General features: G+C 37.2%; 1 protein-coding gene across 1 annotated transcript in view; it reads left to right on the forward strand.

Annotated features, from left to right (window-relative positions):
* The first annotated feature begins 2436 nt into the window (after positions 1-2436).
* Positions 2437-27325, forward strand: part of LOC115629421 (suppressor protein SRP40-like) — a 30418-nt gene continuing 5529 nt past the window's right edge. Inside the window, exon 1 of the mRNA XM_030525877.1 lies at positions 2437-2779. Within this exon, the coding sequence (XP_030381737.1) occupies positions 2437-2779 (343 nt within the window). The remainder of the gene's footprint in view (positions 2780-27325) is intronic.

Raw genomic sequence — 27325 nt, forward strand, 5'->3', positions numbered from 1 at the left:
ATGGTACCCAAGCCTAAAGTGTTTGAGCCTGTGGTCTGAGAATGAGAGATCATTCAGGACCCTCCAGGCCAGGGTTCCATGCGAAAGAAAGTCAGACTCCAACGAAATGTCTAACCTCGCTGCGGTTTTCGGTTTCGAAGGTGGGGTCGTTCCCTACGTTGCAGATCAGTAGGTTACTACTTATAATATAGTCGTATAAAGACTCACCTCTTTCATTAATGTCACTGTTACTCCATTGGGTATGGTAAGCGTTGGTATGTTCTCCCAGGATCGTGCCAATTTTGTTGTAGCTGCTATTGCCGGCTATGGCTTTTAGCAGCTGCAACCGGGGGTTGCCTTCTTGGTCGTGGGCCATATAGGCAGAAGCCATTCGTATGGTGGTTTTAACCTCTCCATTGTTGTTCCCTACTCGTAGACTGATTGTTGTTAGGTCATCATCGCTGATTTGGGGAATTATAATGGTATTAACTTGTTTCTTAGCTAGAATACTAGTTCTATGTTTACCCTTACCGCTCCTACAGTAGGGTGAAGCTTGGTTATCCAATTCAAGACCCCGGATTGTGCTGTTGTGTACCCAGGGCTCTTGGATTAGGACTAGATCCGCCACGCCTACTGCCAGACGAACCATTAAAGCAGCTGTTGCTGCTTTACAGTGATGCAGATTTATTTGGAGGACCTTCATCTCCGGTGTTCTCCGCACTCTCCTCCGTGAGCGTCGCATCGGCTTCTCCACTGCTGTATTCGAGAAGCTCCCGCTCGGAATAGAGCTTGCCCATCGTGTTTCCGTAATCGGATCCCCAGAGGGGTCTTCTTCTGCGTCGACGTCCATCTCGTCCTACCTGGCGGCATATCGCTCCCATGTCCGCCTTATAAATGTTTAGTTTGATTTCGTCAAATCCGTAGTTGATGCGACATTCCGCCAAACCCATCGCCACTGGTGCTTTGGAATCCTGCCTTCTTCGTTGCTGCGGTCGATGACCCCTACGACCTTGCGGTCTTTGGCCACCTCCGCAAAAGACTTGGACCAGGACCTGCCCTGCGTCTTCTGTCTTTTCGGCGCTTGGAATTGCTAACTTCAAGTTTATATACGAAGTTGGGTAACACCCGCTTCGCCCATCGAATGTCGGCTTGGATTCTTTCGAATTCTTCCTTCGACTTTTGCTCCGCCGTGATTGGAGCGTCGTCTTGACGACGAAGGATCCGAGCTGCCGCGCGTCGCTCGCTATATCCAGCCTTCTCCGGATCTACTCTTGGCATCTGTGCTGCTCTTTTTTCCCCTCGGGCGCGTCCGTCGCAAGCACGCCAGCAGCCGAGGGCTCACTGGTGGATAATATGCTTGGAACGGTTCTTCGGGTTGGCGGTGGAGATTTGAGCATGGTGACTAGGATTGCCGTTTTGACTCTCTTCATATTTGTAACATCGGAGCGTGGTAGAGACACGGCTCCTCTTGTTGCGGAACTTTTAGTTCCTTCCGGCCTTTGTGGTGGGACGGTCTCCAGCTTTTTGCTTCTCTGTTGTTGCTGTTTTGGCGTTGACGTATTCATATTTAAAATTCAGTTGTGATTCCCACGAGTGGCGGAGAAAGGGTTCGATTGCCCGGGCAGAGATCCGTGTACCCGGGCTAGGCTAAGTAATCCGGGGGGTCGCCAGGTACCCCGGATGCTCCGTGAGCGACCAGCCATGCTGATCTTCGGCACGGGTCGCATGACACCTTGATCCAGCCCTCACCTCGAAGCCATGATCAGGGACCATAGCCAGACAACGTAACTATTGAGGAGTAAGGTTGTGTGGCTCTGGTCTCTTAGCTGGACACCGACAACGTACCGGGACAGACTGTAGTGCCATTTCCAGCCGGACCCTCTTGGAGGGTTCAGCTCGAGGATTTATGCCAACCATTAAAAATAATAATAATTTGTTAGTGATTTTTTAAACCTGATAAATTCTTCGAATTTCAGTTAGTAATTATGTGTCCATTTGCTTAGTTTCATCGTGATAGATCGATTCCAAAGGAAGTGAAAACCATACATGTAATCTCTGAACATGATCTGCTTATATGGCACACATGGATACAGAGTATTTTAAAGTCGAGGCACTCGATTTTAGTTTCTCTACTTGTTTATATCATGTAACTGAAGAGTAAATCAGCTTATGTACTAATGATTTACATATTTTCTTGTGGTTTTTAAATTACTCTGATTTTAATTATATTTTTAATTTGTTTTCAGGATACTATCTTCTGATAATAAAAACGAAGAATCATTAAAATATTTAAAACAAGGAAATTCTAATAATAATTCATCTGTTGGCAGTTCTCATAAAACGTATATAACTTGCAAGCGGCAACTTATAAAAAATGAAAGAGAAATTGACAGCCCATCTACATCGCAAATTTGCTTTTATAACGTTGGTCATACACAAAAACATAAAATTTCCGGAATGAGCACCCGAAAGCAACTTTGTGTTACCGAAAACCACATGAAGTCGCCAAATAAGCAGAAAAAATTAATTACAACCAACCGTGGCTTAATTTCAAACGAATCTACACGAAAACGCACCTTGTCCGATTTATCATCGACCAGCTCTTCAACCGACAGTGAAGATGAAGAAGACGATGAAGAGGAGAGAAATGGACGAGGTGATGGTAATGACCAAGATGAAAGTACATCTTCTGATTCGTGCACTTCTTCTAGCTCTGATTCGGATTCAAGTGAAAGTTCAAGTGAGAGCTCTGAATGTGATAATGATGAAAACGATGAAGAAGACTACGATTCTGATAAAAGTGCACTAAAAGCAAATGAATTTAAAAACGACAACAAACGTGTATTCAAATCCACTTCAAAAGAAAGAGAATGCTTAAAGGAAGACTTTGAAACACAATGTGAAAATTGGGGATTTGCTGCCGTTGCAAGAAATACAGTGGATATTTTCTCTAAGTTCAAGAATCACGCAAAACATACTAACTATATAAAAAAACCATTGAATACTCATGAAGAATTCAATGATTCGAAAAATGTTAATTTACTACCCTTTGCAGCAAAAAAGCATGACGATAACCCTTGTTATGATCAAACCACACAATTGTACTTTAACAATAAAAGCTCAAACAATATTAAAAAAAAGGTTGTTCCCCTAAAATCAATGCCTCTTGAACCGGGGAAATCTTACAATAAATCTGACAATGAAAATGATATCCCATACCTAACAGAACATACAGTACTGAAATGTCAATTGATTGATGAAATAGAAAGAAGTAAAAATACGAAAAACGAGTATCAACTGTTGAAAAATGAAAATGAACATAGTGGTAATCATACTAATCCATTCGGTATGTCGTATTTTCAATTTATGTTCTTTGATAATATATCACTTCTTATTTTAGAAAATCAGCCACTTCCACCGTGTGTCAACCAAATTGATGTAGATTTGTACAAAGAAGTTTTGGATAAAGCCATAATCAAAGTATCTAATAATCACTTCGAGCAATTTAATAAGAATCAAAAAAAAATGAAGCACAGCAGCGAACGAAATCCTAAATCTATTGAGTTTGGAAAATGGAATATTGAAACATGGTACTCGAGTCCATTTCCACAAGAATATGCCAGGTAAATTTTAAATTTATGTCTGCATAAATAGAAACATATGTTCTATATTATATATTTTATATTGTATCTATTATTTATTTGGCAATTAAAACAAATTAAATAATACATACACGTACATACATTACCTTCGAAGCGATGCACTGAACCTTATACAAATATACGAGTATATAACAGGATTACAACTGACATACTTCTATTAACAAACCACATTCGACAACACCTCGACTTCATCTCTATTCGATTCCCAGTGTGTCACACAATGCAGGAAAAAGTGTTGTCTGACGTGATGGCGACGCGCAGTCATGCTTGTGGATCTGCTGTGCGAGTTGTATATTGCGCTTAGCTTAGGCACGCGTGTCTTATCGCTTCCAGTTTATCACTCCGTATAGCTCTTGGTTTAAGAAATATGTCTAATATTTTTGTGCGGTTTGATTGCCTCTGCACACGGGGCACATCCTTGAGTTTATGGGTACAATATCACGAATTTACAAATTACATCGACCAGTTCGATGTGCAGATTGGCAGACCCCAAATATAAGTAAGTGTGCACTTTTGTATTCTAAAGGGGAGAAAACAAGCTCCAATGTTGTTTTAAAAAACCCTTTTTTTTATGAAAGAATACAAACAAAACTGCTTGCAATCACTGCTCAATAAATTTTTTTGTTTATTTAATTAATTTCATTTTTTAAATAGTTTTAAAAAATTGTCTTTTATACTCTGTACATGAAATGTACAAGAGTATATTAGGTTTGCGGGAGCTGAAAAATGTAACAGGCAGAAGGAGGCGTGGCAGACCCCACAAAGTATATATACTCTTGATCAGCGTGACGAGACGAGTCGATCTAGCCCTGTCTGTCTGTCTGTCCGTCCGTATGAACACCAACAAAGATGCTTTATGTGTGTACGCTATACGAGTTTGTTTTATTTTTTTAATTTTCCCGATTTTCCATTCGTATTATCGCCTATATCTCGGAGACTATAAGACCTAGGGACACCAAATTTTAGTCCAAGATGCCTTGGACCAAAATGTGTATTTTGGAATTTCCCTCCCTCCCCCCTCCCCAGCAAATCGTAACTCCCGTAATTATTGGAATTTCGAACTCAAATTTTGTAAAAACATCCAGTTAGTTATTATGTGTCCGTATGTCAAGTTTCACTATGATAGGCCGATTTAACAAAAAGTTATAGCCATAAATATATTTGCTGCTCAAGCGTTGCTCAAGCGCTGCTGTTGTTGATGTTGCTGTTTGGTTGACTGCAAACATGCTTACACAGACACGAATAGATGCGTATAGGCATTCATACACATAGACGCAATTGCTTTGTATGTGTGCTATTATACACCCTTTACGTGAGTTCGAATACCAAGAGAGGTGAAATTGATCAACAATTTTTTTTTTAATTCTCTTAATTTTTTTAATTTCTATAATTATTGTGAACATATGTACAGAGTATTTCAAGTCGGGACACCCGACTTTAGCTTTTTTTCTTGTTATGTGTATGTATGCCAGAAAAAACGACTTCTGGACCATATTGGACTGTAGCGTTCTATCTTGTTAAAAAAATACAAAGCCGCTACAATAATAATATAATATAATCTCTGTATATAGAAAACAGTTTGTCCTGACTGACTGATTGGTGATCAACGTACAGCCCAAACGGTAAAAGCTAGGAAGCGTAAATTTGGACTCAAGTATCCTTTCATAGTGTAGGTGCCCATTTTGGAAAAGGGAGGAAATCGAGCTGCAACGTCGGTATGAAAAATTTTTCATCTGATTAACTTCAAACTTAGTTTGTATACTCTCAGAAAACTTCCAAGAAAAACTTCTTTTTGAAATTTTTATGGGGGCCTGAAATATGGGTTTTCCTGTAAAAAAAAATGTTGGGGCGCAAAAGGAAACCGCGTCAACAGCCCACAGCCAAAACGGCAAGAGCTATGAAGCTGAAATTTGGACTCAAGGTGCCCACTAAGAAGGGATTTTGAAAAATTCAAGCTCCAAAGGGGGGAAAACGAGCTCCAAAGTTTGTTTGAAAAATCTGCATTTCTGCATCGATCAACTTTAAATTTCATTTGTATAATCTATAAAAGAATACAAACAAAACTGCATACTCGGATTTTAATATTTGTTCACCTTTTCAAATGAAAAGTTTGTGTTATAAATTTTTTCCGATCGATTTCCGATCTACGATACTAAATCTACAACTTTCCGTTCAAGGATTTTCAAAATATGCATTTTACAAATGCAGGCAAAACAAACAATACAAAATATCAAAGAAGTTGGGGACAACTAATTATACACACACACACATACAAGCAGCTGTTCGTGTAGTTGCGTGCAAACGATTGAAGTAGCTAAAGCAAAATGTGAGACACTAATGTGTGAAAGTACACACATACATATGTACACATGTACATGTACACATCTATATATGTATGTATGTTCATTCGTCTTGCACTAACAGAGAAATGTTAATTAATTAAAATTTATTTAACATTTTTAAAAGTAATTTTTTCTTTGTTTAGTACATTTGGCATTAAAGTTTTCATTAGTAACTTTATGCAGCAATAACAAATTACAAAGAACGCAAATATCAAATAGTTAGGGAGGGACATCAGATACACACACTCACACACAGAACAAGCAACAGTTTGCTTTTTGGAAAATGAACTCTTTAAAAAACTTTAGAGAGCGTAGAAAGAAGAATATCATATAGTAAATAAACTTATAATTATAAGCACATTTTACTTAGCCCAGCAAATACGGGCAAGACCTGCTAGTTTGAAAAATGTGAAGAAATATAAAAAACTCAATAATTCAAGCTCCAAGACCAATTAAAAAACAAGAAAGGAATGCTAAAGTCGAGCAGGCTCAACTCTTAAATTGCCTGTACCACCCCACAAAAAAAAAAAAACAAGAGAGAACGCTACAGTCGAGCAAGCCCGACAGTAAAATACCCTGTACTCTCCACAAAAAGGAAAAATTAAAAAAAAAAAATTTAAAAAAAAATTTTTTTAAAAATTTAAAAAAAAAATAAATTTAAAAAAAAATGAATGAATGAATGAATTAATTAAATTACTAATTAATTAAACATGTATTCTAATTTAATTTAATTAATTCATTCATTCATTCATTTTTTTTTAAAAATTTATTTTTTTTTTTTATTTTTTTTTTTTTTAATTTTTCTTTTTTGTGGAGAGTACAGGCTATTTTACTGTCGGGCTTGCTCGACTGTAGCGTTCTATCTTGTTTTGTTTTTGTTTTTAGAAACCACGTTTTAGGCCAATCGGTTTAAAAATGTGGATTTTTCAAACAAAGGGGGGAAACCTTTGAAGCTCCCTTCTTAGTGCGCACCTACACTATGATAGGATACTTGAGCATAAATTTCAGCTTTCTTGCTCTTACCGTTTGGGTTGTGGGCTATTGACGCCGTTTCCTTTTGTGCTCCAACATTTTTTACAGTAAAACTCCCATATTTCAGGCCCCAAGAAAAATTTCAAAAAACCGAGTGTGTAGTATGCAATTTTTCTGGGAGTAGACAAACTAAGTTTGAAGTTGAAAATTGTACATTTTTCATACAACGTTGGAGCCTGTTTTCCCCTTTGGAGCTCGAATTTTCCAAAATCGCTTCTTATCGCTAGCTTACGCAATAAAAGGATACTTGAGTCCAAATTTCAGCTTCCTAGCTTTTACTGTTTGGGCTGTGCGTTGATCATTAATCAGTCAGTCAGTCAGGAAAAACTGTTTTATATATATAGATAAAAAAGTTCATTGGTGGAAAAATTCTGATTTTTCAATAAAATTTTGGAGCTCTTTTTCCCCCACTTGGAGCTCGAATTTTCCAAAATCCCTTCTTAGTGCTCACTTTTACTGTTACAGGGATCTTGGGTCCAAATTTCAGCTTCATAGCTCTTACCATTTGGGCTGTGCGTTGATTGCCAATCAGAGAGTCAATCAGTCGGTCAGTCAGGACAAACTGTTTTATATATATAGAGATCTGATATTTATCTTCCGACACTCTGTAGATACTTTTACACTTGAAATGAATATGCGTCGGTTCTTTGATTCGAACTACTCGTGCTGTCCCACGATTTGTCCTCTTATTCAAAACTCACGGTGTGTTGTAGGGCAGCAACGTGTGGAACTTGATTTCTATTGGACAATATCTATAATAAGGATGGTCCATATGATACGTTTGTAGGGCGCCTATCTTACACTAACACAGTGTCGTAAGCAGCTGTGTAAACCTTAATCTATAAGAGTAATTCTGAACGATGCAGCTGCTCGATCCTTGTCACTTAATTCTTGAACCGCAATGTGTGTGCAGGCGTGGGAATGCATTTACATTTACAGGCAGCAACGAAATGCCCGTTGGTAATTAATGCAGTCGTGGGACAATTGAACTAGTCCTTCAACGATGCCATATTGTCATGCCTGAACATGCTCCGGGGTTACCAAAAAAGTATCTGCTAACAATTGTCTATGTTGTATACATCCTATTCTAGCATAAGTTTTTATGATTATACTATTATTACTAAAAATTAATGATAGGCGGCCCATAATTTATCATCGTCGCCAGCTTCAGACTCCGATTCACGTTCGGCGATGAAATTTTGGGCTTCGTCCACATCGTCGTAGTCGGCATCATACTTGTCTTCCAAAATCCCCGCTGGATCAGCTGTGTGATTGGTTTGGAAGTCAAATTCGACATGGTAGGTTTTAATTTGACTCTTTTCCAATCTGATGGGTGTGAGCTGCTGGTTCCTCCGAGGCTTTCGCTTCTCTCTCTCCAGTCTGCCGTCCTTATGCTCCACATTTACCAAATCGCTCTGCCGACGACTCTTAATGTTTGCAGCGACCATACAGTGCGTTGTTGTCAATGGAATTATGAATAACCTCATTGGATTTTGAAATGAATTTGCGTAAGTCTTTAAGTCTTTCTGAGAATTTCGCCATTTTGCGCTGCATATATATCTTTGAATCAGTGGATTCACCTTCCCCCTTCAAAAAGTGTTCCAATTCATGCTGACGTACTGTTGTTGCGGCAGTGATTACTTTACGGCGCGACTTTACAGTTACATTTATAGACATCCAACCGAACCTTGCCTTTTGACCTAGGAATATTAGGTTTTCACATTTCCCAACATTATAGATAGAAATAGGTCTGCTCCGATTATAATATTAATTTTACTTGGCTTGTTGAAGTTTGGATCTGCCAGAGTGCACTTCTTCCAGTCCTTTCCTATGTCCATATCGAAACCTTTTTCTGGTAGCACTCTCTGTAACTTTGGCATTACCAATGCCTTAGTTCGAATCTAGAATTTGCTTTCAAAGCTGGGTTTTATCTTTAACTGAACGGTGTTTCTCGATATTTCCGTGCCCCCTGTTTAAATTCCTTCTATTTCTACAACTTGCTTTACTCTTGGAACCTGTAGGAGTCGTGCTGCTTTTTTGCAGATGAGACTTCTTTGCGATCCTCCATCCATAAGAGCTCTAAACAGTTCAAAGTCTCCTCGTGCATTTTTTACTTTGTTGAAACGGCAGTTGAAACATTCCTTCTTCGCTTCTTCATGCAACAAGGTGTTGTGATCTTTATTATAGAATTGACATTTCCATTATGTGTGTTCAGGCGTGGGAATGCATTTACATTTACAGGCAGCAACGAAATGTCAGTTGGTAATTAATGCAATCGTGGGACAATTGAACTAGTCCTTCAACGATGCCATATGTTTATGCCTGAACACACTCTCTAAAGTTTCTAAAGAGTTCATTTCCCAAACATCAAATTACTTTGGTACGATTCGAGAGCTAGGACATAAAGCACAATTAATACTATGTATGGCAGGTAATTTCTAGAATTAAAAGCTGAACAATTTGGCAAAATTATTTGGTCAACTTATGCAACTGCACAACATTTAAATGAGCATACACACATATGGGCATATATACATATGTATGTAATGTTGGCGATAGGTTGAGCACCCAAATGTAATATTATTGATTATATTTGTATTGTAATATATTGATTATAAGTATGATGGGATTTAGAAATAGCGGACAAAGCAAGTGTAAATGTCTGGACATGAATAGTCGGCGGTGGATATGGCTTATGGCAACTGCGTACGTCTATACAACGGCACTTCGACTTCTCACGACTGACTGCTGATCACGACTGTTGACGACAACTGCTCACGACTACTTATGACGGCTGACTACTGACTGCTTATGACGAAGGCTGACAACTGACTGCTTTAGACGACCGTTTACTACTGACTCCTTTCGATGACGGCTGATGACTGATGTCGATCTTCTTCTTCTACTATGCCATTCTCCTGCGTGTGCCTTGCCTTTCTCACCACTGCCCACCTGGTTGTCTTACATGTATGTATATCATAATTATTTCTTCTACTCTTTAATGGAAAGTTACAAAAATACAATGTAGTTTTTATTCTTTCCCAAACTAAATAAACCAAAAAAAGAAAGGAGAAGTATTACATCCATCCAGCTGCCTGGATGAACTTGGAAATGTCTATCGGCTTACTGTTTGCTAGTGCCAATAGATTTGGGAGGAGGCTAGCTCCTAAAAAGTGTTGTCTTGTCCTTGACAAGGCTGGGCAGAAGAGGTGGGCTACAGTTTCTTCCTCTTCCACGTCTCTGCAGCTTCTGCAGAAGTCATTATGATAGAGCCCTAGTCTGGCGGCATGGGTGCCCTATGGTGGCTCTAATTACAACTGAACATTGGTTTCTGCTCAGTCTACAGAGCTCAGAAAATCGTCTATTGTTAAGGATTGGCCACGTTTGGCGTGTGATTTTATAGGAGTCTGTATCGTTGGTCCACATTTGATTAGCAAAAGAATCAAAGTGGTTCCGAACTGACAGTTTACAATTGGCCATCGGTGTACCGACAATGGCAAAGAGACCATCTAGTGAAGAGATTTGCGACAGATCTGCACTGACATCGAGTCCGATGTGATGTTGTTTAGGGTTTTTATTGCCGCTTGGCTATCTGAGTATATAGCGATTTCTCTGATGTCTTTGGCTGGACTTGGCAGTATAAGAAGAGCTTCCTGAATGGCTATGATTTCCGTCTGGAACACACTGCAGTGATCTGGTAGCCTGAAGGCTTTTTTGATGCCGAGTTCTGCGCAAAACACGCCCCCGCCTACGCGGTTGTCTAATTTAGAACCGTCTGTATAGATTTTGATTGAATTGGAGGGGCCTGGAGGGCCGAAATTCCATTCTTCCCTAGAGGGATGTAGGTGATGTGAAAGGGAGTGTGGGGATACTCCTCGGAGATGCAGTAGTCAGTGACTGAGGGGATAGTGTAATTTCCTCTCAGGATTTTGGCATGATCAAAACCTTCTTCTGACCACTGGTTGGTTTCTCTCATGTGAAGAGCCGCCAACGTGGCGTTCATCTTCCCCATGAGATGTATTGGGAGTATTCACAGAATCACATCTAGTGCTTCGCTTGGAGTGGTGCGCAGTGCACCTGAAATCGTTAGTTCAGTCTTTCGTGGGACTTTATTTAGTCTCTGAAGAGACGAGTTTTTTTTTTTAAGTGATGGCCACCAAATAGAGGTACCATATAAGAGTATGGGTCTGATTATTGCAGTATATAGCCAGTGGACTACATCTGGGACCATACCTCATTTCAGGCCGATGGATTTCCTGCAGGTATAGAGTGCGACTGTGGCCAAAGTTGAAAGTGTGCGTTTCGCTACTTACATGTCTGGATACCGTGGTTACCAGTTCTACAATGGAGTTGTCCATCCCCAGGTCTGTAAGTGAGCTTGTGATGGCGCTTCGAGACACATTGTTAAAAGCACCTTCTATGTCTAAGAAGGCGGTAGGTGTGTACTGTTTGAAATTGAAAGCGGGATTTTGCTTCTCAAGTTGAGGCGAACGTCTTTAATAGAAAATATGAGAGACTTGTTGGGCTGAAATCGTTCGGGGTAGTATGCGAGGCTTTACCTGCATTGGGTATGAAGACCACTTTTGATCTAAGCCAAGTTTCTGGGATATTCCTTGTCATGAAGATTTTGTGAAAAATATCTGGCAGCCATTTGATGGCAGTATTTCCTGCGTGAATTAGCTGCGCCCGAATAATGTTATCCGGCCCTGCTGATTTATAGGGCTTAACGCTTTTTATTACCCACCTGATATTATTTTCAGATAATAGATCGGGCAGCGTTTGATATGGACCAGCGCTTGGCGCATTGCTGGTCGGTTTAATGCTTGTGGAGCTGGGAAAATGGGTGCCTAGAAGCAGCTTTAGTGACTTTTGACCCGAGGTCGTCCAAGTCTTGTCTGGCTTCTGAAGGCAACCTAGCGTTGAGGGAGTTTTAGTATATTACTTAGATGATTAGAATACGATTACCAATTTGTGCGTCTAGGATTTCTGATCGATTGGTCGTTTAGAGATACTTCAAATTGAATGTATCTGTGGTCTGAGAAGGAGTGTTCTAATAGAACTCTCCACTTGGAAATACGATTGTAAAGTGCGTCTGACGCCAAAGTGAGGTCAAGAACCTGGCTTCGGTTCCTTATCACAAAAGTTGGATCTGATCCAGCATTAAAGTATGTTAGTAGACAGGATGTAGTTGAAAATAGACTCACCCCGTACATTGGTACCCCACTGAGTATGATGAGCGTTGGCGTCGCATCCTATGAGCAGATCTATATTCTTCCGCCTGCTGTCCTCTATTATCTGTCTTGTCAATGTATATATATATAAATATATATATATATATATATATATATATATATATATATATATATATATATATATATATATATATATATATATATATATATATATATATATATATATATATATATATATATATATATATATCTATATATATAAAACAGTTCGTCCTGACTGACTGATTGGTGATCAACGCACAGCCCAAACGGTAAAGGCTAGGAAGCTGAAATTTGGACTCAAGTATCCTTTCATAGTCTAGGTCCCCACTAAGAAGGGATTTTGGAAAACTCGAGCTCCAAAGGGGGGAAAACAGGCTCCAACGTTTGTATGAAAAATCTACAGTTTTCATCTGATTAACTTTAAACTTAGTTTGTATACTCCAATTTCAATTCCAAGAAAAACTGTATACTTGGTTTTTTGATATTTTTTTTGGGGCCTAAAATATGGGAGTTTTCATGTAAAAAAAATGTTGGGGCACAAAAGCAAACCGCATCAACAGCCCACAGCACACACGGTAAAAGCTAGGATGCTGAAATTTGGGCTCAAGTATCCTATCATGGTGTAGATGAGCACTAAGAAGGGATTTTGGAAAATTCGAGCTCCAAAGGGGGGAAAACGAGCTCCAAAGTTTGTTTGAAAAATCCCCATTTTTCAACCGATCGACTTAAAACTTAGTTTCTAAAATCAATTAAAGAATGCAAAAAAACTGCATACTCGGTTTTTTAAATTTTTTGTTGGAGCTTGAATTATTGGGGTTTTAATATTTATTCACTATTTCAAATGAAAAGTTTTTGTTATAAATTTAGTCCGATCGATTTAAAATTTGGATTATGTAATCTACGTAACTAAATCTACAACTTTGCATTCAAGGATTTTCAAAATATGCATTTTACAAAAGCAGGCAGAACAAACAATACAAAATATCAAACAGTTGGGGACAACTAAGTATACATATACACACATACAAACAGCTGTTCGTGTAGTTGCGTGCAAACGATTGAAATAGCCAAAGCAACATGTGAGACACTAATGTGTGAATGTCCATACATATGTGCACATCTATGTATGTACATATGTATCTACATATGTATGTATGTACATTCGTCTTGCACTGACAGAGCAAGAAATGTTAATTAATTGAAAATTATATAATATAACATTTTTAAAAGTAATTTTTTCTTTGTTTAGTGCATTTGGCATTAGTGTTTTCATTAATAACTTTATGCAGCAACAACAAATATCAAATAGTTGGGGACATCACATACACACACTCACACACAACAAGCAACGTGTGCGGTTCTCTACGTCCGGTTGAAAAAGTAAAGAGAAACATATGTACATATGTATGTATGTATGCCTGTGTATGAATACAGAAAGGCTTTTGGAAAATTCTAGCTCCAACGGGAGGAAAACGAGCTTTAAAAAATATTAGTTATAGTGGTCATGTTCGTTTAACGAAATAGTTTGTCAAGAACAAAAATGTAACGGACTACTGAATAATTTTTTGTCAAGAACAGAAAATGTTCATTTAAATACCTTAAATGCCTTCTTACTGGTAACCTTTAAGGTGAAAATATATGGGTAGGTTATGCACACACAAAATAAATACAATTGGAAACATATTGAGCCGGGTTACGACGGGCAATACCTGCTAGTATATATATATAATAAGCTTAACACTAAATGACTCCCAGAATTCTTCAAATGTGCGTTGTTAGCTGATGGAACCGTTTAACACTAAAACGGTAAATCGGTTGTAAATATGCGATCAGCTGAGATGATAGAGATAGCCATATGTTGGCTTTTTTTGACCCGTCACAGCACGATCACGTAATTGCCTGTAAAAACAAACAAATAATTAGGAGAATGTCACTATATCCATATATGGCAGTCCAATTTAAAGGACCGATATATGTACATAATATTACTCTTTCGAAAAATATTAATTTTTTTTATTCAAATTTGGCATTAACATTGTTATTTTTTGGGTATGCAATTTCCATCCAATTCCCTTGATTTTTTCAACAATAAAATACATGTGTATATATCACAATGTTTTAAGATAGGCTCTGTGCTAAAAACTGGAATAAAAAAATAATGGAAAAATAAAAATGAATTTTCAAAAATCCCTTCTTAATGCGCACCCACACTATGATAGGATACTTGAGCCCAAATTGCAGCTTCCTAGTTTTAACCGTGTGCCCCAACATTGTTTTCATAGGAAAACTCCCATATTTCACGCCCCAAGAAAATTAAAAAAAAAAAAAACAAGTAAGGAATTTGAGAGATTATACAAACTAAGTTTGAAGTTAATATGATGAAAATTTTAAAATTTTCATACAAACGTTTAAGCCTGTTTTCCCCTCTTTGGTAATAGAATTTGCTATTAGTGAGCAGCTACACTATGAAAGGATACTTGAGCCCAAATTTCAGCTTCCTAGTTTTTACCGTTTGGGCTGTGCATTAATCACCAATCAGTCAGTTAGGAAAAACTGTTTTATATATATAGATACTACACACAAAAGGAGGCATGACATACCCCTAAAAGTTTTTATATTCTTGATTAATAACCATATCTGGTCTATTCGGCTAAACTTAGGCAGCCCATGCCAGAAGCGATCCGCCACCAAGGTAGCGCTTACTATATATCCCATCAACATCTACTGTTACCATCAAGACCATCGCAAATAAATAGGCAATTGTCTTGCTGCACACGTTCAGTGACAATTAGCCCTTAGCCCAATCCCCCTTTATTTCTCTGCAAGTCAAGTTATTGTTGGTAGCTAGCGATTGGGGCATTGTTGTTTTAGTTGTAGTAACATACTATGCTACTATCCTTTACATACTATGCAAGAGACGAGCTTGCGCAATTTCATGTACTTGTAATGCTTATTAAATACTGTATCGGACTGGAATATACAACTTAATTAGTTTTAAATTTCAAAAATAGTAATGAATATTATTTCTTTTTTATTTTTAGGCTTTTAAAACTATTCCTGTGCGAATTTTGCTTAAAGTACACGAAAAGTCGATCTGTTTTAGATAGACATCAAAATAAATGCATATGGAAGCAGCCTCCCGGAACAGAAATATTTCGTCAAGGCGAATTATCAGTTTTTGAAGTTGATGGAAATGTCAACAAAATATATTGTCAAAATTTGTGTTTGCTTGCTAAGTTTTTCTTAGATCACAAAACACTTTATTACGACGTTGAGCCGTTCTTATTTTACATTTTGACCAAAAATGATCGAAGCGGATGTCATCTCGTTGGATATTTTTCAAAAGAAAAGCATTGCTCTCAAAAATATAATGTATCGTGCATTCTAACTATGCCTCAATATCAAAGACAAGGATACGGCCGATTTTTAATAGATTTTAGTTATTTACTCAGTCGCGAAGAAGGCCAGCTTGGGACACCAGAAAAGCCCCTTTCGGATCTTGGACGCCTTTCGTATTTCTCATACTGGAAGTCTGTTGTGCTAGAGTATTTATACAAACACAGAAGTCAGCCAAAAATTACTTTTAAAGACATCGCTATTAAAACAGGACTTGCAATTGCAGACATTGCCTTGACTTTTGAATTGTTAAACTTTATCAAATTAAGAAAAAATGAAGGAGACATTCGATTTCAAATCAATGTGAAAATTGATTGGGAAAAGGTTGTACATCATTATGAAAGAATACAAATTAGTACAACAAGAATTTTTATCGAGTCTGAGTGCCTAAGATGGAGCCCTTTACTTACAATTTCTAAAGCCTTTAATTGTAATCTGAGACCTATTTCCAACAGAGATTGTAACACGAATGTAAAAATCGACAAATCATTGAGAGACTCTACTTCTAAAAAAGTAGAAAAATGTAATGAATTTAAATTGGCCAATCATGAAAAAGCTAACTCATTAAGTGATAGTCGAACACACTGTGGTGACTTTATAACAAGCCTAAGTTATGAACAAACGGAGTTGGACTTGAAAGTGGATCGAAAGCGCATCTGTAATATAGATTTAGACAAAGAATCAAGCTCAGATGAAGCTAAAAAAATCAAATTTGACTCTAGCGAACAAAAAGAATCTTTAGAGTCTTCCGAGGGCTCAACATACAAAAATATGGAATGCAGATCCTCAGAAAGTGAAAATAGTTTATTAACAAAGCGCGCACAGCGCCTGGCAAAACGTAAATTAAATACTCCACAATCAAACAAAAGAAAACATTTTGACCGGACGTTTGTAATTAATACTGATTCCGGTGAGAATGCATTATTAAATCAGAACAGTCGTGCAAAAGATGATCGACAAAATAATGAAATTATTAAATATCCTGCAACACAAGAATCCATTTCCAAACATGTTGGCCAAACTTCCGAAGACAATGATTTAATTGACAAACCTGTTAATATTGTACCCAAGCTAAGAGGCAAAAAAACGAATGGGAACGTTGCAGATGGGTCGAAGTCCGAAACTAATTCACTTGAAAATAGCTGTATTATCGCATCGCCAAATTTTTTAAAGGAAATTGATTCAACAAATGCCCCAAAAATAGAATGTGTTAAATCTCAGTCAAAGGAAACCGATGAGAATTGTAAAATTGAACAAATTTTAGAAGCAGTTGCTAAAAAAACAAAAAAGACGTACTCTGATCCGGTAATATTTACTTCGAAAAAAGACAATGAACAAAAAATTGATACGTGCATTAGTGTGGAAAAAACAGAAAATAATTCAATTAGCGAACCAAATAACGAAATAGATAAAACCCGATGCAACAATGCAAACTCAGTTTCACAGGGAAAAACTACTCTGAATACAACTGCAAATAATTTTCCAGAGGCTGACAAACCGATATTGGAAAAAAATTGTACTATTGAAGGTCATTCCTCAGTGGACTGTGTTGAAAGCTATATGGAATCGAATGCGTCAACGGAAGATCAACTAAATCTTTTATCAGCTAGTCGACCTGCTGAGTCAAAAGAAAGTTCGATAGAGACACCTAATGCCACAAATGACCTACACGTTTATAAAATAAATAAAAAAAATGATCCAGTTATATGTGAAAAATCCCAATTGCACAAAAAACTAAATGAAGCAGCCAGTATTGTACAAGAATTAGATAAAACAATAACAGTCCAAAAACCTGAAGATAATGCTGAAATTGTGAAAAATAAAGACATTGAAAGTGACATTAAGCCGAAATTGAATAAAAAACCAGATCTTGAAATTTTGGTGACTAAAACAAATAACGATACTAGCTTTGATAAGAAGCAAGATATCAGCCATATCAATAAAACAAAATCATCGTTAGAAAAAGACTCACTAAACTCACTTCAACCCGTTTTTGTAAAAGAAGAAGAAAAGCCTAATATTAAAGCAGCGTCAGCTGCACCACCCATCAGAGACAAACTTCAACTTAAGACTGCTGAACATTCCCAAGTACAAAATCCTATTCCTTCCCAATTTCCTATTAATCAAATGCCTAATTACCACCATACTTCACAATATTGGCAGTGGGACTATTATAGCTACAATTTATCTCATTTAGATGCTTCGGCCCAAAAAGGTCAGAAACAATTTCACAAAGACCTTGCAACAACTATGGCATATACACATAACTTCACACAAAATTTGTATCAATCAGCTAATTTAGCCATGCAACATGCTCATCACCAAATGCATCACACAAAGGACAAACATAAATTAGATAGAAAAAATGCAAAAAAAGAAGAATCAACAAAAATGACCACAAATGCCAATGCAGTCACCAGTTCAAGAGATGAAGCGGCGTCTCTCAATTGTTCTGGATATAGTTTAAACAACCAACCAATACTTTATAATCAAAAATGTACTAATTCGCAAAAACCCTTTAAAAGCATAGATCAATCGCAACAAATGAAATCAGCTACTCATTCTCATATTGCGCCCTCTAGAGTGGATAATACTACCCCAATTGAAGGGGCTGGGCTATTACATAACTCGATGCACCATCAAACATCACCAATAATAGCAAAACAAAAATCTGATCAAAATGTTAATACAACAACACTTAATCCGCGAGAGAACAAAATAAAGTTACAACATCAGAATCAACAAACAGCTGCACATCCAAATTTACAGACTAGTGCTCAGACAGACGTTAATACAAGTATAGTTTACGAGCCCTCTTCAAACGCACAGCATTATGATTGCGGTATTAACGTTCAACTCAATATGGACTCTCCATCAAGCATTGGAAATGATATTAATCATGCACCGGATAATATTGCCCCAGCTATTCATATGCATCAAACACACAGGCAATTTCAAGACTGTTCCATGCAAAATCAATCATCGGCGACACCTATGCATATGTCAATCCAAAATTCACATATTCAACAGCACAACAATATAAATATGAATTTGACTCCAACAAGCTCATCAAATGTAAACCTAATTGGGAATCCTCATCAGCCAAGCAGAAAATTAAATTCACAGGTATTGTTTATATTAATATGTATATCCTTTAATCCTTAAAAACTTGTCAAATACTATATTATGTTTATAACTTTCTTTACAATTTATTGATTGGAAAAACGTTCCAAAAATAATTCGCGCACGCATATTAAAAAACTTTATTAGCGCTTTTGGTTACATTGTTCTTATGCTTATTATGGTGTGTTTCGGTTATATATATTTGCGGTCTACTTTTTTACCGCCCCAGTCGGCATTGGCCACAATTCTTATTATAAAACTGTAGTCCACAGCAGACGCACAATATCTTAAGACATCGTACACACCCGGTTTTTATACGAACGAGTTTACCGAAAATCCCCTATAGCGCATAAAAAAATAAAATAAATTCGGGCTGCATACTTGCACGAACCTAATATATTATTTATACCTTTCAGGTACATGGTTTAAAGGCAGAGATTACAGTTATGATTATAACTATATTTTTTTTCAACTTTATTTATTTTTCTTAAAATCACTTATAACAGGGAGTCAGTGGATTCATCAGAAAAAAACCTAGGAGAATGTTAATACTAAGTTTGGTTATTCTAGCTCTTGTACTTGCTGAGATCCTGTCGCTCATACAGACGGACGAACAAATGTGGCCATATTGACTCAGCTTGTCATACTAATTAAACATATATTTTGTGGGGTCTGCCACGTCTCCTTCTGTGTGTGACACACTATTGCAGTAAACTAGTATATCCTTTTGGGTATAGGGTTTAAAAAGTGGGATTTGTCAAACTGAGCTGAATCCGTTTCTTTCTCTGTTGTTTTTTAAATAAATTTGTCAAACAGCTGAATCCGTTTCTTTCTCTGATGTTTTTTAAATAATAAAGTAAAATAGTGACAGTAAAATCGACCAAAAATAACAGTCTTAAAACGAAACCACTTAACCTAATGACACGGTATATTACCCGGAATTTGCATCACAAACATGGCCCGTGCCCAACTCTAGTCCGAATACTGTTCATGGGTTTGGTGTCCTCAATTGGTACACAATTAATTTCTACTTTTTCATATACAAGTATGTGGTAAGCTGGTTTATTATCTCAATTTTAACAGACTTTTGCTTTTAAATTTTCCATCGTAGAACTGTCCGTGGCGTTGTTCTTCTTCAGAAGGTTATTATTGGCGATTTATTTACCTCCTCCTATATAAGTCTTGCTAGATTTTTTGTCTCTTTTAGACCAACTAGGATTTATTTTCCTTTTATCTCGTCTAGATTCATAAATTCATTCATTTTAACTTATATGAATATTCTCACTCTCGACAAAGCTAAGCTAAGCTGTAAATTATTATTGCAATTTACGTTTAATTCTAAGTTACATTAAAGTAATCAGTGGATCAGTGGCTTTAAAATTTGTTACCACTGTTGCTGCAAATCACACATAAACAAAATGATCTTATTTTTGAGTTTACGCAGGCATATATAGTTGTAGGTATATAAATACACATAGGAAAAATCTGATTTGCCTGTACTTAGCTCTCTCTTCGCGATAGTCCGTCAAATATAAGACATAGTCGATGTTGATGAAACTGCATATTAAAAGTAAAAAGATATGCTTAAAACTCTAATACTACACATTTAAATGTGATATCGTAAATTACCAAAGTGATTTGTTTCCTCGACGGAGCCATATGATGTTAGTTCACCGATCTTAATATTGCTACTTTGAGGCAATACTTCGGGGAAAATTAGCTGCTAAAATCCATCCTTCTATGTCTCTATGACCTGGGACACAAACGAGGTAGCAGAGAACTGTACAACCATCTCAAGTTTGATGAAATTGCACTGTGGGATTTAATAGCCGCTTTGCTATCCGAGTATGTATATGCAGATATTTTTTATATATGTTGCTAGTACTGGCGTATTAGTTAAGGCCTCCTAGATAGCTACAATATCTGCCTGGAACACGCTCAGTAATCCGGCAATCTGAAGTATTAATTAAATTAAATTCATTTTTCCGAAAAGGTAGAAGTCGCACGGTGCCATATCAGGTGAATACGGCGAGTGGTTAATGGTTAAAATGTGATTTTTGGTCAAATAATCGGTCACAAGCGTCGATCGATTCTGAGAAATTTTTGGTCTCAGTCAATTTGTGCGGAACAAACCGTGCACACACCTTTCGTAAGCCCAAATGTTCGGTCAAAATGCGATAAATCGATGTTGTGGAGATGTTCAATTCCATTTCCATCAATTTCAATGATGATTTCGGCTGATTTTTGATGAATTCACGCACAGTTTCGATGGAATTTTCGGTGATCACGAATTTTGATTGGCCCACATGTTGATCGCCATTTATGTCCTCACGACCACTTTGAAAACGTTGAAACCACTGTAATGTTGGCTCTTTGTTCGAAGCTCATTTCCGCACCGATAACACAAACGTACTGACACTTAAAATGCAATAACTTCACTTCCAATCGATGAAACGTCATGAAATTCTCACTGGACCATCGATAAAGATAGCAGATTCTAATGCACCAGTCGACATATAGATAGCGCCACCAGGGGGCGCTAGATTCAAAATCCTGTTTACTTTGGAGAATGAAATAGTGTGAATGAATATAATTAACTCGGCTTACATCGTTTAACGTCAAATGAAAAATGAACGGCTTAGGCTCAGCGTTCCAAGTACCGAACTCGTAGTCTTTTGCTCGACACGTCTGTTCAACCTCTTTAACGACTGCTGGACGTCTTCCTGCTGTCGCCGATCGTCGTCTTCTTCTCGTCTTTTTCTCGTATGTTCGTCTTCTTGCAACAACACTTCTTCCCACATTCGGCCATCCGGATTATGCACTCGCCTCGAATGCATCTTCGTCGTCGTCATTCGGTGTTGACCATGGCTTCAGGTATTCAGCACCGGTCGTTGAGTTTTTTGGGCCATTAGAGTTGCCCACCTTGGTAACATAGTAGGAATTGTTATGCTTTACTTTGACAATTGTGTAGGGACCCAAAAACTTCGGCTTTAGTTTGAGACCGCTACCAAATTGTGGTAGTTTAACTAAAGCGCCACGTCGTACTGCCTGGCTGCAGTACGTAAATTATTTCTTGTTTTCAGCTTGCAACTTCTGGATTTGCAGTTTTGCTTTCGCTCGTAGTTCGTTGCAGTCGTCGTTAAATGAATCAATCAATTCATTCTTGATCAAATTTTGTAGCTCCTGGTCTTCTTTGTTGCGCATCTTAACAGCTCAAACGGTGTACAGCCAATACTTCTGGTAAACGTTGAGTTTATGGCGCGCTGGACTCGATCGGTGTGCTTGTACCATTTTGCAGGGTCATCTATGCTGAGTTTGGCAAGCACCGATGTGATTACAGCATTGAGTCGCTCCACTTGGCTAATGACTCGAGGTAGTCCTGTGGTCGTCTTGATAAGTTTGATGTTCTAGTCTTCGCAGTACTATAAAAAATCAAGAGAGATAAATGCGGAGCCTCTATCGGATATAATACAGGCTGGATTTCCAAACACTGTGCTTTGGTTTTGTAACTTCGTGATGACTTTTATAGTTGCCGTCGATTTTGTTGGGTAAAGCTAACAGAACTTCGTGAATACGTCAATTACAGCCAGTATGTGTTTGTAATCATTATTTGTGGATTCAAGCGGTCCTAGAAAATCCACGTGGTAAGTCTGCAATGGTTCGTCGTCTTTTTGCAAGATGCAAAAAACCCTTCTGCTTGCTGCGTTGTCGATTTACAAGGATGCATGGTATGCAGCAATTTATATATTTCTTAATTTTCTCGTCGATATATGGTATGAAATACTCCTTGCTGATCAGCTCCTTTGTTTTTATAGCCTGTACCCAAAGGGTGAAAGGCTATACTAGTTTTGTGCGCATGTATGTAACACACAGAAGGAGGCGTGGCAGACCCCACAAAGTATATATATTCTTGATCAGGGTGGCAAGACGAGCCGATATAGCCATGTCCGTCTGTCTGTATGAGCGCAAGGATCTCAGTAAGTACAAGAGCTAGGATAACCAAAATTGGTATCCAGGTTCCTATAAGCCCTAGGCAGATCGAGTTTGTTTATTTTTTCTGATACACCCCCCACTCCCCCGCAATTCGTTTTTTTTTTTATAACTCCCGTAATTCTTGGAATTTTGAAATCAGTTTTAGTAGTTACGTCCAGTTAGTGCTTATGTGTCCGTATGCCAAGCTTCATTATGATAGGTCAATTCTGAAGAAAGTTATAGCCGTAAATAAAATCGCTACCCATGCTCTGGTTGCAGCGCTGCCCGCAGCTGTTATTGTTGTTGCTTATATATACACGTATATAAACAAGCATAGACAAGTGATGTAAATGTAAATGTGCATAAAGATGTATTCTATGTATTAAATAAATTAATAAATTAATTTAATAAATTAATGAAATTTTTTTTAAATAATTGAAATTTTTGTAATATATTTTTTTTTAATTTTTCCTTTTTGTGGAGAGTACTGGCTATTTTACTGTCTGGCTTGTTCGACTGTAGCGTTCTATCTTGTTTTTTTTTTTTTTTTTTTTTTTTTTTTTTTTTTTTTGTTCACGTCGATTTTCATCATATTTGTTTGGATCTTTTTGTTCATCTTCAGCTTGGACCATTGCGGTTGAATGCGACTTCTGCGTACATACAAATTTCTTCTCCAATTATTACTTTAAGGTCCATACATTTGATTGGCACAACATACAAATTTAGCACATAGAAATTCTCATGAATGCACACATCTTGCTCAAACTGAACAATCGGCTTAATTTTGTTTGTATTACTATCGCTACCAAATCCTTTTAAATATATACAGCACTCCTATAGCTTTGGCAAATTTAACTCTGCATACAAATCTTCACGTATCAAATTAAATTTACTGCCGGTGTCAAACAGTGCAACACACTTCGAGTTTTTAAATATAATTTCCTTGCTTGTTACGTCGTTCAAGCTTTCCATGATGCGCATGTTTGGTTTGTCATCTTTTTGGTTTTTGCTCTTACAATGAAATGTGACCAAACTGATTGCATTTAAAACATTCTCTGCCCTTCTCTTTGTTTGTACAGCTGTTAGATAAATGCCCATTCTCCCCACAGTTATAACATTTCACTTCTTTTCTGCCACTCTGTGTACCACTGTGCGCCTGCTTTTGGCTTTTCTTTGATTACCTTGTCGCTCTTTTTGGTCTTTCTATTTATTATTTCATAATCTTTTAATTTGCAATTAAACTCGTTAAGGTTTTTAGCACCATATAGCATCGTTATGTTTATTTACAGTTAATCAATACCGTCAATTACATATTTAATGAATGCTTCGTCTTCGACATTACCATTGTCTTTCATTCTGTAAAAGTATTCTTGCATACTCTCTTCGTTTCGGCGCTTACATTCAGTTAGTTTTGCATGTATTTGCTTATTACTTACTCTGGTTTTAAATTCGTTTAATAAGGCCTGTTTTAACGCACTCCAAGTATTAAGGTGTTTCTCACTCAAAACGAATAATTTTGCTATTCCTTTGAGTGACTTCTTGGCGAAAATCAATTTTTGCAGATCACTCCAGCACATCAACACTGCTTGTTCTTCAAACTCCTATATTCACGCTTCTATCGATAAATCTTCACTGCCATCAAATGTTCGGATCGAATCTTCGATATCACGAAAACTAATGGCAAATCGTGATACTGCCAGTTCACAGCTGTTTTGTTGTTCTCTTTGTGGTGTTTTTCCCATGTTTGTAACTACGCTCGCGAATTCGCCGTCGTCGCTCACGCTAGTTCTGCCTCTTACGTGTACTTCTCAGTTTCCAGTTTCGGATTCGAAAACATATTTATACAAAGCGCAAATGCTTGACTTTGTTGCTGCCTTTAATGGCTTTGGTATCAACTCATTTAAACACATCATTTTAGGAAAAACAATTAAAAAAGCACTGCTTGGTCATATATACATATATGGCTATAACTTCCTGTTAAATCGGCCTACGACATACGGACTCAAAATAACAAAATAAAACAAACTTGCACAGCGTACACATATAAGGTATCTTTGTGCAAAATTTGCTGTCTCTAGCTCTTATAGTCTCTGAGATCTAGGTGTTCATACGGACAGACAGACAGGGCTAGATCGACTCGTCTTGTCACGCTGATCAAGAATATATATACTTTGTGGTGTCTCCCAGGCCTCCTTCTGTGTGTTACTTACATTCGCTCAACACAAGTATAGCCTTTGTTGATTTTCCCCCCTATGGGGGTTTTCCCGATTTTCCATACGTATAATCGCCTATATCTCGGAGACTATAAGACTTAGGAACTCCAAATTTTAGTCCAAGATGCCTTATGTGAATACGCAGAAAATGTGTATTTTGGAATTTCCCTCCCTCTCTCCTCTCCACCACAAACCGTAACTCCCGTAACTCTTGGAATTTCGAACTCCAATTTTGCAAATACTTCCAGTTAGTGATTATGTGTCCGTATGCCAAGTTTCACTATGATAGATTTAACAAGAAGTTATAGGCATAAATATATTTGCTGGACAAATTGCATATTCGAAATCATTATCAGCAACGAAGGATCGCATCATTTTTAAAATTATAATGAAATGTTTAAATTAGTTACTATATAAGTTTAAAAATGAGTTCTTATTAAAAACAGTTTCAAAAATTAAAAATTTAAATAAATACCAAATTTAAATAAATAAAAAATAAAATCATTTAGAAATATTGAAAAATAGAGGTACTTAATTTTTATTTTATTTAGTTAAAAAATAAGTGGTTTATAATCGCTAGAATTTTTTGAATTTTTTATTTTTTTGTTTTAATAAAAATAGCGAAAACTATTAAAATCAGGGGTGGTTTGCTTGGTTCTAAAATTATTCGCATATCCTTTAGAAGTTTTCTGAGAACTTGAAAGAGGATTTCGTGCATAGCAATGGCTTGCCATCAAGAAATCTCCACCGATTTGCGAAAATTACTCTTAAAGTACAGAAATAAGAACAAAATGAACTTCACTTTTAAATCTGGGCAAGTTTACTGTACAGACAATATTAAACAAGAGAGAACGCTAAAGTCGAGCAAGCCTGACAGTAAAATACTCTCTACTCTCCACAATAAAAGAAAATTTAAAAAAAAAATATTTAAATTAAATTAATTAATTCAATTAAATAAGAAATATTCAGTACATACATACATACATACATACCAGAGAACTGCAACGAGTACTACATTTTCGGTAATACTCGAGTATTTACCCATACTCGGTATGATTATTTCATTTGAGTATAGTAACAAGCAATGACTGCTTGCGAGCGAGCCCTCAACGAACACTTAGTTCGAATCAAAACTGCAAAAACTCAGAAGTGAGCGGTTGTGACCGAAACTTCTTGCATGCTTGAACTTCTGCAAGCAATACCAGTCAGTTCGACTCACAACTGCAAAGACGCAGAATGAGCGGCGGTGACCGAAACTTTTTACCTGCGCAATACTCGAGTAATACCCGAGTATAGCTCGCGCAATACTCGAGGAATACCTGAGTATAGCTCGCCCAATAACGGCACTATACTCGTTCGATCAAACGCTCATTCTGCAAAGTCTGCATAAGTCGGGTGCACCGAATAAATATATATACAATTTTTAATTTTCAAACCGTATTATATCAAAATCGTGTAAAAAAAACCGTGTAAAACCAGAATAAGGTATACTTATTTCTTAAGAAAATTAAACCACGGTATAACGGTACTAAAAATGGATACCAAAGAAGAATTTTGCATTCTCTACTAAATGACAACAACACACTTCTGTATACCAAAATGTACCCTTACGACTGAATAAGAGAGATATTTGAAGATATATTTACTTTTTTCCAATATAAACTATAATAGTTACACTTTTTGTGAATTCAATGTGAGCGCTCATTAATCTGCTTCATTTTTTTTATTTACAGACTGAAATTGGTGTCAATAATTCGACAGCTTCATCACATCGAACAACTACCCCTAAGCATATGCGCAACTCTTCAAATGGTTCCCAGCAACGAGACCCTAAAAATTCTTCTGCTACAACTGCACCACTTACTCAGCATCCGCATTCCCAGAGCTCTACTTCGAATATTCCCAAGCCTCAACAAGATACGTTGCATAATTTACAATACACTCAACTTGGTGGACAGCACAACCATCAACAAAATATGCAACCTTTGGATTACGTGCCAATCCCACAAATAGGCCAAAACTTTACGTCAAACACACCTAATTATGACGTAGTTGGCATGCCAGCAGTGATTCAGCAAAGAATGTCCATCAATAGCTCTGTACATTCTCTTGCCAATCCTCATCAGCGAATAGAACAACCGCCAACAGCATGTGCAGTAAATAACTTCTTTATACAGAACAATATGCCAGCAAATGATGGCATTGCAAACGCTCCACGGTTACCCGTATCCACGTCATTAGGGCCTTCATCGTCAACAACTGGCAATAATGACCACAGACAAACGAGTGTTGATTCTATGGCAGCAACAAATACAACAGGTACAACGGCTTCGTTGGCAGGAAATCTCTGTAGTTTGTCAAAACTCCAACAA

The sequence above is a fragment of the Scaptodrosophila lebanonensis genome, unplaced genomic scaffold (assembly GCF_003285725.1).
Source record: "Scaptodrosophila lebanonensis strain 11010-0011.00,11010-0021.00 unplaced genomic scaffold, SlebRS2 tig00000147-arrow-arrow-pilon, whole genome shotgun sequence".
Lineage (NCBI taxonomy): Eukaryota > Metazoa > Arthropoda > Insecta > Diptera > Drosophilidae > Scaptodrosophila > Scaptodrosophila lebanonensis.